This window comes from Aethalodelphis obliquidens, unplaced genomic scaffold (genome assembly GCF_003676395.1).
Source record: "Aethalodelphis obliquidens isolate GAN/ISIS:26980383/991018 unplaced genomic scaffold, ASM367639v1 scaffold31, whole genome shotgun sequence".
NCBI lineage: Eukaryota > Metazoa > Chordata > Mammalia > Artiodactyla > Delphinidae > Aethalodelphis > Aethalodelphis obliquidens.
Genome location: NW_020837975.1, coordinates 4,864,657 through 4,885,485, shown reverse-complemented (window position 1 = coordinate 4,885,485; position 20,829 = coordinate 4,864,657). Strand labels below are relative to the sequence as shown.

The window sequence follows — 20,829 nt, the reverse complement described above, 5'->3', positions numbered from 1 at the left end:
TTCCATGATTTATAAAATATATATCCACACATACCATGTTTCTGATCTAAATTTGAAGTCCGGGATCCTGAAAACCAAAACTTTGGCTATCAAAAATAGAGAGAATTTTCTTTATTTTTGATAATTATGATTTGCTACCTATAACTACTGAAAAAATAAAGCTACCAAGGAATTTGTGTCTGGGTGTGTGAGGCTACTATCTTAAAATTGTCTCTCATCTAGAGTCATTTTGCCAATTTTTCCTCCATTTTGCAACGCATTTAAAAATGTTTATCTTCAAAGCTAATAAAGTACCACCTGCAACACATCTTTTGTGTTTTAGGTCTAGTGCCACCCACTCTCTGTTTTTAAGAATTCAGTTCATTTAGAAAGACTCCTCTTCTCTGGCCCCATTAATACATCGCCGTGGGGTCTCAGCTACTTTCTTGACCCTCAGGTGAGAAAACCTACGTGCATATAATGTGCATCTGTGGGAAGTTGATCGCTCTCCCAAATGTTTAACCTTTTCTCCAGCCTCTGCCTCATTTATTCTGTCTTCCACTCCCACAATCTCTGAGGTAGCCCTGTCTTTTTAGTCTAACCCAAATTCTAACTCTTCTGGCCCGCTTTCACAGTGGGTACTCAGAAGTACTCACAGTGGGTACTCACAGAAGTACTCAGCTTTGTGCACCTTTTCCTCTTTTCTTATCCCACCTACATTTTTGACCTTTTCTTTAGCACAACCATAGGCTATGGAGACAGGATGTTATTTCTTATATTTCCAGCACTTTCAATTTGAATATTTCAGTGCTTGTCTCTGGAGTAGCCTCTGAAAATCCCTTCCACTCTAGCTTTCCCTTCAGAGCAGGAAAGAGGTAGTTATTCATCTCCCACCTCTATTCTTCCTGTCCAGAACACTTCTCAGCCCTGTCTGAGGTAGGAGGTAGATGGGCTCTGGGGATGAGCAGCTGGAATTGGTCAAGCTGAGTAAATTGGGGCTTGTCTCCAACTTCAAGGAAAAAGTTAATGGCAGGAGCTGAGCTCTGCTAGAGTAAAGGGATAAGATGACCACATCTATCATTCTTGGGGTCAAGGGGACCTCCCTGACTGCACATGTGCAGAAAGGCTCCTTGGGGGTCAAAAAAACAGGGGATGCTATCCCTCTGGGTGCTGTCAATCCCCCAGAGGACTGCCCCCCAACACTGGCATCCATCTTGGCTAAAAGATGCATACACGTATCGGAGAGGGCCCTGGGCCAGGGCAGATGTGGGAAACTAAGTGAGATGATTGGACAGAGGTAAACAAAGACCCAGAAGAACTGCCCTATATAAGTGATTTAAATCACCTCCCTAGTGCACTCCTCATTCAGGAGGACACCTGCACTCTTCTCTGGATGTGTATTTCTGCCTTGCTTCTGTCTTAAATAAACTGCTTCTTTGTGTGCTCTCCCACATGTTGTGCTGTGCCTCTAATAATAAACTTTGTGCCTATTTTTACAGCTTCTGTCTCCTTGAAAAATTCTTGTTTTCAAGGAGGACAAAAGCCAGGGTGGCTCTAGTTCCAGCCACTATCCCCTGGTGGACTAGCAGTTAGGATTCCTGGTTTTTACCCAGGCTGCCCAGGTTCAATTCCTGGGCAGGGAACTAAGATCTCACTTCAAGCCACTGCTCACTGCTGTCTCCCCAAGGTCATGACCACTCCTAGTGCAGACGCCCAGGCTGCTGTCACCATTGCTAGATGTTAGGGCAAGACTTTAAGGTCTCCCACAGAGAGAGGAAAATGTATACTCCTACATAGGATAACCATTCATCTTGATCTTTCCCAGAAATTTTCTTTTTAAGTATACCAATGTCTTTTTCTATTTTTAAAAATAATTTTATTTAAAAAAAGCTTTTTTGTAAGTAAATATTTTATAGGTGTATTAATGTAACAAACCATTTTAATCAATCAGTAAATATTTAAAAATGATATGGTTTCAGTTATTTTTACTGAGCCTTCTCATTAGCAGGTGTTTTGATTTGATCAGTGGGTATACCTATAGTGAAATACAGCTTAAAGTTTGTCTACAGACTTTATAATAAGATATCAGTTACTGACAATTTGGTTGAATAACTGAATTGTTTTATGTCTGTATTTGGAAAAGCAATTCAAACTCTTTCTTTAGTTTCCTTACCTATAAAATAGCAATAAAAATAGAATCTCTAGCATAGAATTGTTACCATGATCAACTGGTAAATGAAACTTTCACATTCCACCTTAAGTACCCAGTTTTATATATTTTTCAACATGCTGTCTATTATTTGTAGAATTTAGGTGCTGGAGTAAAGAAATAATCCATCAACATAGCTAGTAGGACAATACTCTCATCTAATATTGTCTTTTTTCTTTTATTAGAATCTATTCATTACTTTTAATCCCTCCAAATTTATTCACATATGTATTCTCTTTCATTCTGATTTTTCACTTTGCTTTCCTTCCTCCCCTAGGCAACTATACTGAAGTGTTTTTCTGTTTCCGTTTTTTTTTTTTTCAGTATATTTTCTTTCAAAAGTTGCATTATTATTTTGTGTGTCTATAATTAAATTTACATAAATGCTATTGTGTCACATACTTCATTCTTTTTCTGTGGGTTTCTATTTTTTTTAGCTTTATTTATTTATTTATTTATTTATTTGGTTAGTTTCTGCTTTATAACAAAGTGAATCAGTTATACATACACGTATATTCCCATATCTCTTCCCTCTTGCATCTCCCTCCCTCCCACCCTTCCTATCCCACCCTTCTAGCTGGTCACAAAGCACCAAGCTGATCTCCCTGTGCTATGCAACTGCTTCCCACTAGTTATCTATTTTACATTTGGCTCAGTAGTGTATATATCTCCATATATACACTACCACTCTCTCACTTTGTCCCAGCTTACCCTTCCCCCTCCCTGTATCTTCAATTCCATTTTCTAGTAGGTCTGCATCTTTATTCCCATCTTGCCCCTAGGTTCTTCATGACTTTTTTTTTTTTTTTGGATTCCATATATATGTGTTAGCATATGGTATTTGTTTTCCTCTTTCTAACTTACTTCACTCTGTATGACAGACTCTAGGTCCATCCACCTCACTACAAATAACTCAATTTTGTTTCTTTTTATGGCTGAGTAATATTCCATTGTATATATGTGCCACATCTTCTTTATCCATTCATCTGTCAATGGACACTTAGGTTGCTTCCATGTCCTGGCTATTGTAAATAGAGCTGCAATGAACATTGTGGTACATGACCCTTTTGGAATTATGGCTTTCTCAGGGTATATGCCCAGTAGTGGAATTTCTGGGTTATATGGTAGTTCTATTTTTAGTTTTTTAAAGAACCTCCATACTGTTTTCCATAGTGGCTGTATCAATTTACATTCCCACCAATGGACAGGTCATCCCAAATGAAAATAAATAGGGAAACACAAACTTTAAATGATACATTAAACAAGATGGACTAAATTGATATTTATAGGACATTCCATCCAAAAACAACAGAATACACATTATTCTCAAGTGCTCATGGAACATTCTCCAGGATAGATCATATCTTGGGTCACAAATCAAGCCTTGGTAAATTTAAGAAAATTGAAATCATATCAAGTATCTTTTCTGACCACAACGCTATGAGACTAGATATCAATTACAGGAAAAAAATCTGTAAAAAATACAAACACATGGAGGCTAAACAATGTACTACTTAATAACCAAGGGATCACTGAAGAAATCAAAGAGGAAATCAAAAAATACATAGAAACAAATGACAATGAAAACACGACAACCCAAAACCTATGGTATGTAGTAAAAGCAGTTCTAAGAGGGAAGTTTTTAGCAATACAATCCTACCTTAAGAAACAAGAAACACCTCAAATAAACAACCTAACCTTCTGTGGGTTTCTTTCTTCTCATCAGTAATAGTAGCGTATTGGGTTTGGTTCCAAAACTCTTACTCTTGGAGATAAACTGGGCTGACTGCATCAGAATTACCTGGAGATCTTAGACAAATGCAAATTAATGGGACTTAGTTGGAACTTCTAAACTCAGAACTTCCACTGGCCTGAGTGGTCTTAAAGTATTTACTCCATTGAAAAGTCTATGCTTCCTCCATGATAACAAAAATTTCCTCTTTTGCTTTTTAAATTCTGTAATGATTCAGCAAGAAAATGAACTTCATTATGAAAAATAACTTTACAAAGAAAAACTGGTTATACTGACATGTTTATAAGTGTTTGATTATAATTGATTTTTTTCTCATAAAACCCCTAGTAAATAAAAACAACTGTTAAATAGTATATATACATACTTAGGTCACAGGATTTTTTTTTTTTTATTAGAGTAAGTTGTAAAATGTAAGGTTGAGTTCTTAGTCAAAATTGTACCTATGTGCTTGTAGCATTTACAATTGGGTTGAGTGTTTATACATCCAGTATTCTTGGACTTATTGAATCAGAGGTACATATCTTTTTTCCAGTGCACTACTTCAATCATTAAAAGTCATTTCTCTTTGAAAAAATACCACAGCTGCCAACATGCACTTTCTTATGATTTACTTTTTAAGAAATTAAAGTGTCTTTTTCATAAAAAGAGATTTTAAAATATAACAATCTTTTATATTAGAATTATGTTTTTACTAAGAAAGATGAAGTATTTTACTTGAAATGTATTTTATCCTTATGATATGTCAACAGAATATTTACTGATCCGTTTTATTAGGCTGTTTTCCAAGCAGCTGCTTTTGAGATTGTAGATTAAGAATAAAAAGGAAATATAACTTCTCTGTGATGAAAAATGAGAGTTCAGTGAGCAAAATGGTGGTGTTTTCAGCCCAATTCCATCCATTATTTGTCTTTTCTACATAAAGAATCATTCCACTTATAATAAGCCAAGGGTGAGACATCTATTAGAATAGTGAGGAATCTACCTAGAAAATGTATTATGAATGAGAAGTACACAGTTTCAGAAATAGGAGGAAAAGAAAAAACAATTGTAATAGACAGTCACATCTTTGAGGGAATTGGGTCCTACTGACTTTTATTTTCACATAACAGAGTATTAGGGGGTAGATGCACGGACTATGAATGAGGTAGGAAGCCAAGGAAGGAAAGAAACTTTTATATCCAGGATGGTCAGAGGGACAGGTCTCTCCATAAATTGGCTTTAGCCTGCTTCCTAGATCATGACCATCCTTTCTTTAAAAGTTTTGGATATTTCACCTTTAATGTTGACTTTTCTCATTCTTTTTTCCCCTATTTTTATCTCCTACTTCTTAATTTTCAAATTTAATCCATTTGTGAAGTTTATATTTTTACCATTATTCAGACTATCTTAACTGGTACAATCATTGCATAGCTACTTGGAGAACTGACCCTATGAACCTATAGAAATTCAATAAATGAATTAAAATATTAATATTAAAGACATATTTCCAACATGAGTTAAATTTTTTAGTAGCTCCTCTGAAATGAGATTTCTTTGCTGAGGTTTCTTTTGATATTTTAACAAAATCAATCAACAGAAGTTAAAGCAGATTATGACTCAGCTGGAGAACGGAAAAATTTAAAGTAATTCTAACTTTCATCAACTGCTTCAAAGGCTGAAGGGGCTTCAAAATAAAAACTTGCTTTTCTAATGTAAGCTGTAAATATTTAGATCTAAAGATGTGAAAAATCTTCTACAAATATATAAAGAATAAAGCAACACCCCTTTGAGCTAAGCAGTTTATAACTGGGCATAGCTTCAGAAGGAGAAAATGAACACTAAGTTATGTGATTGGGTTCAAGTTTACAAAATCCTTGTCCAACAAATAGCCTAATTCCCCACCAATAACAAAGAGCATAGACCTTGCAACGTTTTAATTTCAACACAAAATCTAGGAACTCTGGAGTCTGGCAGTTGACAAAGCACACTATACTCATTTCACAAAGATTTATTGAGTACCCCTTATTTGCAAAGAGCTGTGTCTGTGACGGTCATGCATTGGAAAGCAAGGGCCTTTGCCAGGTACCTCTTCTCTATTTGGGAAAAACAGATATAACAAATAAGCAAAAAAAAAAAAAACCATTGTAAATGATTGTTGTGACACCTGCTATGCAGAAAACAAGTAGTTATGAGCACATAGAACAGAGGTCCTGATCTCATGTGATGAATCAGGAAAGGCTCAGTAAGGAAATGATGTCTCATCTGAGGTTTGGAAGGAAGCAAAAGTTGGGGCCGGGCTGGACATCCAGGCAGAGGGAACAGCATGGTTAAAGTTTTCCAGGCAGGAAAGAAAAGGAACAGGATGAGCTTGAGAAAATGAAAGCAAGCCAGAATATTGAGGAAACCACTGGGATTGGGAAATATGGTTTAAAGTTAGCAAGAAGTAAGACTGCTGGACCGCTCTTCCTCTCTGGCCTCATCTGAACTTGTGAGAAGAAAGCAGGGAGTGAGGTGAGGCATCTCCAAGATTTTGTGCAAGAGGAATTGATATTTATAAAAAGTAGACCACAGGCCACTTCCTTTGTAGACAGTATTTTATTTCAGTTTCAAAACAATCATAAAGTAGGTTTTATCCCCTTTATTTTACATATGAAGAAACTGAGGCTCAGAAAGTGTAAATAATGTACAGGATTCCACAGAATGGGCTTAAAAGCTGGTACTTGACTAATTTTTCTTAAGAAACTGCCCCCCCTCCCAAAAAAAAAAATCTATCGCTGAAGCTGCATCACCACCCTCTTGGACCTCTCCACTCTGGAATCACAGGCTGCCTTCTGGTTAAATGACAGGATAGGACAGAGATATCAGAACAGGAACTAAGTAACCACCGAGGCCACCTGACTTCCTTCACTTTCCAGATGAGGAAACTGAAGACTAAAGATGCCAAGTGACACACCCAAGGGCCAGTGTGAGTGATTGCCAGAGCCTGGGTTTATTGTGAACCACCTTCTTTGGCAGCCACAGTTCCAAAGGTTAGTGGCTAAGAGAGCCATTGTTTATCTAACACTCTGACAACAATTTACTGAGGTAGCCACATTTACTGAAAAAAGTCATCTTGACTTTTGGAAGCAAAACCTCTTTTTATCCTCCTCATTAATAATGTCTGTTTGTGTTCTGTCTACATAATTAGAAATCCTTCTGAGTAAATCAAGGTAATTTATTTTCTATCATCATGGAGATAACCTGCCTTGCTCCTAATTCTAAAACTTCTCTGACAACTTTTGGAGTTAATGAGAATTGGATAACTATTAAGATGCTTTAGAAGAGAACATTTGAAGTGGGTGGAATAGGAGAAGAACCTCTATAAACTCAAAATTGGTTTTTAATGTTTGAGATTTTTCCGGAAACCAAAACCTGAGCCCTGTTGGCCTATGCCAAATTGTTTTCTAAATGGATGAATTTGTATAATATGTTCAGGAAGAACATTCTGTTTAAAATGGCTAAATGCAAACTAATTGGACTTTTAACATTAAAAAAAAAAAGAATGCCAGTGAGCAGGTATTTTAATAGAAGCAGTTCTGAAAAATTAAGTATTAATTATATTTTGTTAGATTCTCCACTAGAGGGCAAAAAGAACATATCAACACAATAGGTGCCTTAATGACAGGCTGGCATTTGAAACCAGGCATGTTTTGGGTTATCTCACTGTCAGTTATCATTTAAAAATGTACTTAATATAATCACAAGCAGTTGACTTGTATATTTATTCCAGGAAAGAAGAACAATCCAATTTTTATGTATCTGTCCCTAAGCCCACGTATTGCCATCTAGCTGAAAGTTTTCATTGTAATTCTTTTAATAAAATCACCTTAAAAATTAAGAATTTGCTAATTCGAAAGAGATGTGCAGTAGGATGCAGGCTGGATGGCATTTTTAGCATGGAAAAGTATATTTGGAGAACGATTCATTTTAAAGCTCTTGTAAAATAACATGCTGGCCCCTTAGAATTGATAGACCATGCTTGTGTTTCGTAGGCATTGTTTGCACCTTGTTCAGATGGAGGCACTAAGGAAAAATGAGCCCCTGGTGTTTCAAAGCACTCAGCTGCCACCTGTCCCATCCCCACTGCCTGGTGTCTTAGACCAGGTTCCTTAGAAGCTGAGCCTGAGACAGGATTTCTGGTATTTGTGATTGGCTGAGGGCATGGCTCTCCAGAAAAACGTCCTGTAAGGGAGGGTGTACATTGTGATTTGGAAGGGCAAGGAGAAGAGGAAGAGTGATCTCAGACAGGCTAGCCATTGCCTAATTCACAGGGAGAGGGCTCTGGAGCAGAAATTGCAAGGTCACCCACACTTGAGGCAAAGGAGCTGCCCTTGGATACACCTTACCAGTCATCATCAGCTGTGGGTCTCGGTGTGGGTAGAAGGTCAAGGAATTCAGCGTTGGGATGCTCTTCTCAGCTAAGGGTGATGGTCTGTAGAAGGAGGCAGCTGCGGGCTCTGAAATAAATGAAATCCCTGATGGAGGCGTTTATCTTTGCAAACTGAGTCTTTAAAATATATGTATTTTGTACGTATGTATTCTGTGCTCACTTCGGCACATACATATATACAAAATACATACATACATTTAAAAGATATTTAAATATGTATTTCTTAAAAGATATTTAAGAAAAGGAATAGCATTAAAAGAAGGTTAGATAAGCAACTATCTTTTATATGGGGTTGATCCCTATGAAATTGCCTTATTCAATAGTTCTTGATGTAGGAAAACATCAGTTTTATCAGTTTCCCATAGTTCAACCTAATTGTTGGTCTCATTGCTTTCATTTATTTTACCTTTCTACTTATTCCATGCAACAAAAGCCATATGTGATATGTGGCATTTACATAGTTAAGGAGTCTCTTATTTTGAAACTTAAGGGCAAGTTTCCTATGTTGCTTCCTTTTGCTTAATGTAACTACTGTTTTACTTCTTTTACTAAAATATGACCATAAAATTGTTTCCGATTACTAAATTTGTTGACGTTTACCCATGTGTGACTGATCAAAGTACAACTAGACACTTGATTAACAGCCATCAAATAATGATACCCATTTGTCCACATATAAGCCATATGTTCCATATGTCCTTTGAATCAAATAGAAATCTCTTTTGCACAAGAAGGATATCACAGTGGGATTGGACCTTTCCTCAGGTTGTATAAAAGTGTTCACTTAGCTCCAATTGGACACTGAAATGCTTCCTTAGTTCTTAAGACATTCAAACGATGTGTAAGATCACTCCTCAAAGAATTACAGCTCAATCATTGGGACATCTTAAAACTTTGGGACTATATTATTAGGAATGCATGTTTATGGTCACATCTTCCTGTTCAGTGAGTTTTTTTTACCAGCATATAATTATTTTTGGTCCCTTATAAAACTTTTTCTTGAATTCCATTTTAAAGATAATAAGGCTGCACTTCTAGTTTTATCTTGGCTCATATTGGACAGATACATCTTTTCCTCCTTTTTTTCAATTTTTATATGTCTTCTTGTTTGTGTGTGTCTCTTATTGAGCGTATATTCTCCCATCTTGATTTTTTATTTTATCACAAGAGACTTCTCTTCGTGTCTGAGATTATCTTGTTACATGACATTAATTCTGCCATATTATTTTACATTTTCCATTACTATAATTTCTTATCTCTTCTTTCCAGTTTTCCATCCAAGAGATATGGGTTTATTAGCATAGAATTTATTCATCCTACTTTGTTGTTATGGTTGCCCTTAGCTTAGGGCTCATATTCACTTTTATAGCCCCCTGTCAATATCTATGTTTTCTCCCAGGAAGACAAGTTCATTTGGTCCCTTCCATTATCTTTCATCATGTTCATATTGTCCAATTCTAGATTTTTATTTCTGAGATTTTATGGTTATAATTTCTCTCTTTCTTTCCCATAGCTTTTTGTGGCTTTTTTTTATGGCAATTATACGCTTGCTCAGGGTGTTTTATTACCCTACCTTCCTATATTTTTTGCTCCCTCCTTCTGTGTTTATTTATCTTCTTATTTGAGTCCTTGGTCCAAGAAAATTTTAAGGTGGGTCTTTATTTGACAAATATTCTCAGGCCCTGTATGACTGAGAACATATTTTATGCTTCTGTATTTATATGATATTTTATCAGTGCATCTAATTTTAGGTGATAAAAATCTTAGACAAATATGGTAGCATTTTTACCCTGATTTTCAAAAGGTCTCACTCACTCTTTGGAATGGCTGAAACCTACTAACATAACATAACTAAACATAGAGTTTTTCCATGGGTTTTTAGCAACCAGTAAATACCCCACCTATTTCATGATTTTTAACTTGGATAAAGAGATACCTTGATGTTAGGATGTGGTTCTAGCAGGAACGTAGCAGGGAGTGAAAGAAGACAGTCTCCAGAGGGGAGATCTTAGATTACAACAAGGCTCCAGAAAGCAAGGCTGTCGGAATCCCTCAGGAATGGCTGCCATCTAAGACCAAGTTGCAGCGCCTGGCAGGACAATATAGTTGGGGCAGGGGCCGGTGGTGGGGCAGAGAATACGCGTGCACTGAAAGCTCAAAGGCATATAACTGACATGATAAGAGTGTTAGGAGGTGCTTACATTGTTCCTGAAATGTGGCTTGGAATAATGCAGAGGGAGATGTGGGGATGAAGGAACAAGGTCCAAGTCCAGGGAGGCAGGACTGGCAGGCACCATGCAGGAGGCAGCCTTCCACTTGACCTGTAGGCTTACTGTCCTCAGCTCATCTGCCTACCAACGATTCACATATCCTCTCCCTCAAAGATGCTGCTGGGGTTGTCGTTTTAGGAGAGAGCAGGGTGGGGTCTGGTCCGGGGTCTCTGGAGGTGATGGGGGCACAGACTGACCCCATCACAGTCATGCCTGTTCTTCATCTTCAGAAACACTTCCAAATTTTTATGATATACCAGTTGACATCTCTTGACATACTCCTGGGTTCTAGGGTAAGTTTCTTGCAACTAGTTACAAATTAGGAATAGCTGGGGTGGGGCTAAGGCTGGGCAGGGATTGTATGTCACATTGGAATAAAATGGCTAATACCCTTTCTGTTCTATAGAAGAGAGAGAATAGAGGGAGAAAAATTCTGCCAACATTATCTTTTGTGAAGGAGACATTTGGTTTATGATTGTACTAGAGTTAGTACTAGATTCTGAGAACAACTGAAAAGGATGTTTTGCTTGTAGTACTAAGCAACTAATTGTGCCCTTAAAGGATAGAGGAAAGAAAGAGAACAGCAAATATGCTTCCTTGTCAATTCCAACTTCAGGTTCCGGAATTTATTTTGAGTCCTAAAATGTTGCTAGAAGGTAAATTTTGCTTCCTTTCCATTCCAACCCGGGAGCTGTGCAATGAAGAAAGTGAATGAGGTGGTTAATCCCCCAGGGGATTAAGATTTTTCAATTAAGAAAGAAGCACCTTTAGATGAAAAATGTGAGTAAACACGGGGAGGTGGTGTTTGCCTTCAAAACAGGATGAACACATAGAAGAAAAAATTCCATCCTGCTGCCCTTTTGAAGGTGGTCTTTTGAGGAAGAGGGAATTCAAATGTGTCCCGAGTCTGGGCCTCCTAGGGTGGAAAGAAAAGGCCAAGAATAAAAAATAGTATAATTGCGGAATTTACAGCCATATCTCAAAAGACCTATTACAAAGATCAGAGCAGAAAATTCCTGTTTTCTTACTGGTATAAGACTCAACTGGTCCTTAGACACCCATATAATGATATTAATGATCAGAACTTAACAGGGAGTTGCCTGTGGGTTTTTAAAACAATTAACATGTACCAAATTCCAGCTCAGCATTTGAGAATACTCAGGGAATACCCAAAGGAATGCTGTGAAACTTCATAGTGTTTATAAAACTTCACACACGGAGCAAGTGGCACAGCTAAGAACTGATATTAAAGATCCCAGGTAAGATTCCATGGAGAGGTCATTTTTACCGTCCCTGTAGGTGTAACTTCTGCCTCAGCTGTGGCTCAGTGCAGGAGATTCCAAAAAGGAAGAACTCTGTTTTTTCGGAGACAGCATCATTTATCAATGAAGAGATTTTTGCTTCATCCAAGGATAGAAGGAACTGACAATCACCTAGTTAGCACCCAGAATTTAAAGATGAGAACACTGAGGTCCAGAGACAAAATGGTTTTTCCCAGTTTACATCAGAAGGTAGTGACATAGATAAATGTGTAAACCTTTGGGCATCACCCAAAAAAGATGCTGTACCTTTAAATTCTAAAAATAAATATTCAAGCTACTGAAGTTTTATAATTTAAAAAAAATATCCCAGGCTAATGCAGATGAAATCTTTAAGACATATGGATAGGAGTGGCATGTTTCTGATCATCATGAAAGTAGGTGTGTCCTCATAGCACATATCGTGAACTGACCTCATTAAGGACAAACTCAGAGCACTTCCCATGTTTTGTTCCAGGAATAGAATCTTTTTTTTTTTAATGCACATAGTCTAATCTCCTGACTTTTTAAAAAAATAAAGTATAATTGACTTAGTACAATGTTGTGTTAGTTTCAGGTGTACAGTAAAGTGATTCAGTTATATATATATGTGTGTATATATATATATATATATATATATTCTTTTTCAGATTCTTTTCCCTTATAGGTTATTACAAGACATTGAGTATAGTCCCCTGTGCTATACAGTAGGTCCCTGTTGTTTATCTATTTTATATATAGTAGGTGGATATGTAAATCCCAAACTCCAAATTTATTCCTCCCCCAACCCCTTTCCCCTTTGGTAACCGTAAGTTTGTTTTCTATGTCTGTGGATCCATTTCTGTTTTGTATATAAATTCATTTGTATCATTTTTTTTTAGATTCCACATATAAGTGATATAATATGATATATGTCTTTCTCTGGCTTACTTAGTATGATAATCTCTAGGTCCATCCATGTTGCTGCAACCAGGCATAGAATCTTGAGCAGTAAAATCAACCAACTAGCATATTATGGACCCTGTCCTCTAGCAGCTTGCAGTCTTTCTGGGCAATGAGACGGACTCATATTAAACAGCCTTGATTCATTTAATCAGTATTTTCAAGGGCTTAATCCTTGACTTCCGAAGTGGAGCTGATGCAGGCAAAATCCCTGCACAGTAATTCTCTAGCCTGGGTTTCTGATTTTCTCACTCGTTTGGTCCATTCATTCTGAATTTTCTCCTTATTTTCCCATCAGCCCAACAGTGAGTAACTTCTTTTCAGCTACTTACACCACATGAACTGTGTCTCTCTTATCTCTATGATGAGAATTATCCTGTAGATTTCAGCCTCTTGGGAAGAGATTCCTTCCTATTTCTAGACCAAGTCTGATTTATCTGTGATGAACCATCCTAGCACTCTGAACTTGCCCTTCAGAACACATTATATTGTGTTTGTTTCTGTATATCCCTGATTATATAGTTAATATCTTCCTCTTCCACTGCACTGTGGTCTCCAAGAGCAGGGAGGATGCTTGTTCACTTGCTGTCATAACTCTAACATCCAGTAAAGTGTCTGGTACATGAGCACGTACTCAATAAAAAAGTGCTGTGGTAAAGTATTTAATTACACAAGCACAGTGTAACTTAACTGACGAGGACATTTTGAATACAGCTAATTTCAGTTGTGAATAGATAAATATTTGAAAAACATCAATTCCATCAGTTCATACAAAAATCTTGGCTGTGGTCTCGCTCCTCAACTTATGGTATTGTTGGTCTCAGCTGAGACCCGTTAGAAATGCAGACGCTCAGGACCCTCCCCAAACCAGCTGCGTCAGAATCTGAAATTTACAGTACTCGCCAGGTGCTTCCTATGGGCTGGGATGTGTTGTAAATCAGAGATTAAAAACTCAAGTGTTTTGTTTGGCCAGGCAGATCCCCTAGGTGAGTGAAGTAAATCAGACATTTATGTATAAGCATGATCATAGGTGACTTCTGACCCTTGACCTCCCTCACTGGGAGTGGTGGGCACTGTGTTGACCTGGAGATTAGCTTCATCTAACAGGGACAGCCATGTGCATATCAAGACGATTGCAGGCCTAGGGTTGCAGGACCCTTGAGCAGTTCAAGAGAAAAAGACACAAACCTGCAAGTAGAATCTGTGGACTCAAGCACTGACAACTAAATTCAGTTCTTTTTATTTATTATTTTTTCTTTTTTTAAAATTAAAGTATAATTAATATACAATGTGTTAGTTTCAGGTGTGCAGCAAAGTGATTCAGTTATACATACACACACACACACATACACATATATATATATATATATATATGTATATTCTTTTTCAGATTCTTTTCCATTACAGGCTATTAAAAGATATTGAATATAGTTCCCTGTGCTATACAGTAGGTCCTTGTTGTTTATCTGTTTTATATAGAGTAGTGTGTATCTGTTAATCCCAAATTCCCAATTTATCCTCCCCCCTTTCCTCTTTGGTAACCATAAGTTTGTTTTCCATGTCTGTGGGTCTGTTTCTGTTTCGTATATAAGTTCATTTATATCACCTTTTTAGATTCCACATATAAGGGATATCATATGACATTTGTCTTCCTCTGTCTGACTTTAAGCAGAAGAATCATGAAAGACTTAAGCCGAATGCACACGTGCCATAGCGCTGGTTGAAACATCTCTAGTTTGCAAAATTTCTTATCAATGAAGAGACTTTGGGGAATGCAGTAAACAATTCTAAGTCTTCACTAATGCAGATTTCTCTTTTCTCTATTTCATTCCTTCTCTCTTTCATTATTAATTTATTTATTCAATACACATTCTGTGTCTCCTGTGCTGAGTGGTCCCTTTGCCAGGTACAATCGACCTAAAAGTGAATAGCATCAAATGTACATGACATGCAGTGGCTCACGGTCTCACGATGACAACACTGTACTCAGGAAACACAGTGCTTTATGTAGGTATCACTGCAATAATTGTCACGTCTATTTCTGAGAGATGTTCTTAAGAAGGTTACACTCTAGCTTGAGTGGTTCACAAATCTCAGTGGGAGACAGAGTAGGGGGGACAGCTTCCTGAAGACAAACGGAGCAAAGGAGGTTTACAAGAGGATGTGGTTCAGCTAAAAAACAATCCCGAGGAGTGAATTCTGAATAGCAGGTGTAGCACCCTCAGTGATTTAAAAATGGGAACGTTTCTTGTAACACTTCATCATTTTTGGAAGGCAAGAAAATCTACTTCATCTTTGCACAGGCGGGAGAGCTGTTTCACAAAGTTACAGCTCTGAATGCCATTCCTCGGGTAGATTAAGACTTAATTGATTTCACCACATTCGGCATATTTTCTTCTTTTCTAGTTGTAGGGTTTTCTCCAGTTGGTTGGAGGTAATTTTATCTGTCTTTGTCAGAGAAGTTAGCTCTGGAGATGCAGTGACATTTATGAGAAAGCCCCACACGGATAACAAACACTCCACAAGGCTTTATATTTGTGTGGTGGCAGCTGTGATAAAGAATGTAATAAAACTCAACCGAAGATTTCATTCAAATACGGCTTGTTGATTAGCCCACAGTGGTGAGTGAGCAAAGGTCTGATGATGTTATACAATATCTGGGACTGGAGTTTCCATCCAGGATGAAAGGATGTTTTGTCTCATTTCACTCAAGCTTTCCATTTCATCGATCCATCTATGTTGAATAATGGTCTGATGATAAAATTTGTAACTTTTCAGGTTTTTTTTTTTTTTTTTGAGACAAAACAGTAATTTGTCCTCTAGAACACTCACCACCAAGTAAACAGGCTTGGAGGACTCTCTCTGTCTTCCTGTATCCACTGACTCTGGATAACAAGCCATCCACCTATATGGAATTTATTTCAATGTTTTAGTGTCATCATTCTCATTCTGACTGTGAGAGGATGTTCCTGCCATATTTGTTCTCCCCATACGACATCTCCAGACCTCATGTTTTACAAAACCTCTGCATTCTGCACACATACCACCTTCAACAGTATTCCTCTGGAACATTTTGTAGTTTTTCTTCCCTAATCAACAAAATATCAATGTGTCTGCCTGATGCTCCTTCACTCACACTAGAGAGTAGGGGGGTCTAGAGTCACCCAGGAAATCTTGAATTTATTCTGTTCTCTAAGGCAACTCTTTCATTTAGACTTTCTTCTTTATTCTCTGTCTCTCTGATTACTTACATAGTTTCCAACCCCCCTGCCCCATCTATATTCTGCACATCAGCCAGGGTGACATTATTTGACATGAAAATCTGATCACACGTGTCCCCTTCTTGCTTGGAGATTCAGTGGTTTCTCACTGCCTAGAGAATGAATCCCAGACTCCTCATCTGACATACGAACTTCATTGTCTGTCTCCTGAATGAAGACACCAGCTACACCAACCACTCCAAACTGCTTCTGACTCTGACACTCTTACACATGGCTTTCCCTTTTGCAAAATGGCACACACACCACTCCCTCCCTCTGTCTCCCCGCTCCTGTCTCCCGAGCTTCTTCCCAGTGACATGTTACCACTTCTTACTGCTTTGAAAGAACGGTCTCCAGAGACTGTCACTCTGGATTCCAATCATGACTCTGCCACTAGCTCTGGACCTTGAAGAAGTTATCCTGCCTCTTGGTGCTTTTGTTTCCTCATCTGTGAATCAGGGTAAAATTAGCGCTCACCTCACTAGGTTGCTGTCAACACTAAATAAACAAATACATATAACGAATTTATCATGTGAGTACACAATAAATTACTATGACTAACTCCATTAACAGTATCACATTTTATGTAATGTTTTTGGTCACCTTGAGGATAATAAGAAAGCAAACCTATTGGGACCCAAGATCATAAATAGAGAAAAGCATTCCAAAGCCAAATATAAATGATTTGGGGATTAACAATTAATTAGGATCAGTCATTTGCTGTTCTCTTTTGTTGGTTAGCATAGTTAATACATAGTTTTTGAAACTGAAGATTAGAATAAAATGGATTTAAATGAATGAATACCTATATTGGAAAGATGGGATAGAATGTAAAATAGATATCACATAATTACTCAATTGCTTTTCCAATCTCAGTTGAATGTTTTATTGGGGCAACAACATTTTCAAATTTTAGGATGTTTATTCTACTCTATCTTAGGAGACTAGGAGAATGGGGATTTGCCATGGTACAAACTTCAATGATTCATAGAATTATCATACCATTTAGCCTAGGTATGCTAAAGATTTTGCTGTCTCTAGGACCAATTGTCTTGGTCTGAAGTTTGAAGGGGTACATAGCATCTGATCCTAAGCCAGGTTTACAATCTCAGGGGACCCTGATGAACAGGAGAAAGTAGGTGCTTTCAGCTGATTTTTGGAAAACTATTTGAATCTCTAGCTGGCTTAGGGACAGATCATGTTTCTATTTAAGGTAATGGTCTCAGGAAGCTGGGATCCCTGATGTTATGACACTCCAAGAATTTCATAGTTGGGACAGAGTTTGATGGTTGGAATTTAACGAAGCTCTAGCTTTAAATAAAAGCAGGCTCCTTTCTTGAAAATCAGCTAGAACAGAGGGAAAGTGAGATGGGACCTCCTTGGCCTCCCCAGCAGCCTCTGGTGATGTCCTCCTAGGGCCAAGAGTGTATCGCTAAGACCCCCGGAATCGCCCTGGAGCATCAGGGGCGGATCACTGATCCGATGATTTATTGATCAAATAAGGACCAGGTTGAGAGTAAAAGGGAGCCAATTATTTCCACAGCCCGGATTTGCCCAGGATAGTTGTAGAAACTGGGGATGCTCCAGTAAAATCAGGTATTATGGTTACTCTAATGTTGGAGTGAGGAGAGACGGTTAGAAAATAAAGGGGGTAAGCAGATTTATTATACATGATTGTTTTCTCCTTGTCTGTGTCCCTCATTCTGTCTCTTTTGCTTGCATATCTATGACTTTTCTTCTGTCTGAATAGGTTTAAGTGTATGTATAGTGCTCAGAAGACCCATGCAATAATAAAAATTCCTATATAAACAAAAGAACCTCCCTCTGTTAAAGTGTCACTGTGTCGTAAACTGCATAATAGTGTCATCTGGTAAGATTACAATGTTTATGAAGTCCTTGTGTTTTGAGATTCTTAATGTTTACAATAATGCACAATGTTTTACATTTCACTTAAGCGTTCACTACAGATGCATCTGCATTGCAGGTCTAAGCGTGATTTGTCTCTTTTGCTTTGGAGCTTTTCGATTTGAGAGCTATTGTGACAGTGGCAACATAAATTTAACTTTGTTTCCTCTCTCTGATAACTGCCAGTGTGTTTTAACAATTCATTCATTCAATAAACATTTAATAACTGTCTATGCTGTGTGCCAAACACTGTTAGAGTTTATGTGGGACACAGAGATAAATAAGATGTGGTCTTAGGCTCCAAGGATTCACCATCTGCTAAAATTTTTTTCTATGTTAAGAATATCTTCCTTTGTTTTTAATAACAATCAAATCTTAATGTTTACATTGGTAGAATGTGATCAGCAATAATATACTTACATCATCATTTAACTGTCAACTTAAATGAAATTTAAACATTTATCTCTCCTTACTTCTATCCCTGTTCACTTCCTGGGCGTCTTTTCTGTGAAGTTGAGTCATCCAATGATGGCTATTCCGGAACACGAAACTCTTGATTCCGAAGAGGTAAATGGAAGATACAATTGAGATCTGGTTATCTGTTTCCATGTGATATTAGGTTGTAGAAATAAGCCAATCTTATTTTTTAAAAATATTAATAAAATCAGTTTTTCTTTAAAAAAAAAGAAAGAATGAACTGGTCTACTCTGATAGTCACATGAGTAAATTCTTGCTGCTTCTCAATGTAGAAGTTGTACTAGAGGTCCCCATGTGTGTAGCACCTTGGTCACAAACTAACTTCTTTCCCCTCTGTCTTCGTGATTTTCTCTTTGGATTCATATGTGAAACCACTGTTGTCTTCTTTTTCTAGGATATCCAATAATACTTATATGTGTCTTCTGAGTCAGAGGTCTCAGGACCTCGTGGTAGCTCAGTTTCCCATCCCCCAAGTGAATTTTGCATATGGCGGGTAGCATACAGACCAGCGTGTGCCATCTCAAACATACCTCTGAATTTCATGCAGTGTTTAACCACTTTCACATTTTGAGCTAACAGATAAAAATAAATGCAAAAAACCTTTTTATTTTTATAAATGTTATGCCAAAGAGACACGAAAAAGTTTTGTAAAAAAATTTAAATTTTGTGTTAAGAGCAAGAATAACTGAACAATGTTTTCTTTTTCTATATCCCTTCAGACAAAGTGGTAAATATGGAAAAAACAATGCTTTTTAAAGGACTTATCTTTAAGATGGTAAAAAGTGAGCTTATTCATTCATTCCAGATACCCTCACAAATGAGGCCTGCTCAGTTTTGTAGCCTCTAAGTTTAGAAAAAATAGTAATAATACAAAAGAGCAATAAGAATAATACAATTCCAAATAAGGTTCTAAATGAAATCTGAATATTTTGCCAAGCATGTTTTCCACAATTTAGGTGTATTTCATAAAGTCACATCCCTATTTTTGTAAATTTTGAAACGTATCATACAGGACCAATGTGTCTCTCTGCTATACTTTAGTCATTAAAATATAAAAGCATGTTATGAATAGGGGTGAATTTGTATCCTTGACCATATCTCTGATTTTTTTAAAAAATCAGGATTATTGGTGTAATGAGTATGGACATATGGGAAACTGTTGATACATGTAGCCAAGTTGCATTGCTGAACAACTGTAGTAATTCACCTTCCCAGAAACTTGTTATAATACCTGTTTCTGTGTACTATATATCTGTCAGCATTGAGAATTATTATAATTGCCAATTTATTGAGAGGTTATTATATGTTACCATGTTACGCACTTTAGATGCATTATTTTACTTAATCTTCACAAAACATTGTAAGTTAAGTATTATTGTTCCCATTTTACAGATGAGGAAACTGGGGCCAAGAGAAATCCATTTATTGCCTAAAGTCAAATAGCTGACAAGTGTCTGTACAGTCAGGAATGGGATCCAGATATGACTGCCTGGGGCCTATGCTCTTAAACAATCTACTTTCCTCTATCCAGCTATCTTTATCTAAATCTCTATCTATACTATTTAAATCTTTTTCCCCTTTAAAATCATGCTTTAAAATATTTGCAGTTTAAAAGAGGAAATTATCTTTCATTTTTATTTGCATTTAAAAGTTCTATCTTTTTCTGTTATTCTTGTCTATTTTGCTTTTGCATCATGTTAAGCATTTATCTACTGGTCTAGTAATATTTTTATTATTGAGTTGTAAACTCCCTTTATATATTAAGGAGATGAACTCTGTCAAATGTGCCAGCTCTTTCACTGTGATGGTGGCAAATTGTGTAATAGTAAAACAATTGGACAAATATGTAGTTCCAAAAAAAGGAGAAAGTTTGAATAAATTTTGTACATTTTCAATGAATGTTAAAAAATAATCAAATGTTCTCTTTCAAACATCATAATTTTGGCTCAAGCTTACAGAGACTACAGATAGAAATAAGAACGTTTCTACACAATAACAGAAAGTCAGTTGGTTGTTTAAATAACAAAAGCATCTGGTTCAGATAACAAATGCTGAATTAAGAGAATCTTATGTAATGTGAAAGACTCCATTGCTGAAAAGAACAGAGTAGATGTAGTATTTACACTTTGGGGGCACCAGTTATCACAATCCTAGAGATAAAACTTAGCATTAAGCTAGTGGATAAGATTGTGAAAAAATGATTTCAACTTTCATGTTTAGAATATATAAAGCAATACCATAAAAACCCCTACAGTTTGAAGTTTAACGGTTGTGAGAGATAGTGAGTTACTCTTAGTATTAAAAGAAATGTACACACACACACACACA

At 37.0% G+C, this 20,829-nt stretch overlaps 1 protein-coding gene across 2 annotated transcripts in view; it reads left to right on the top strand.

Annotated features, from left to right (window-relative positions):
* MLIP (muscular LMNA interacting protein) overlaps positions 1 to 20,829 on the top strand; it is a 290,750-nt gene that overhangs the window by 260,641 nt on the left and 9,280 nt on the right. For both annotated transcript variants that reach the window (XM_027126891.1, XM_027126892.1), the window contains one exon: positions 18,538 to 18,591. In XM_027126891.1, the coding sequence (XP_026982692.1) occupies positions 18,538 to 18,591 (54 nt within the window). The remainder of the gene's footprint in view (positions 1 to 18,537; positions 18,592 to 20,829) is intronic.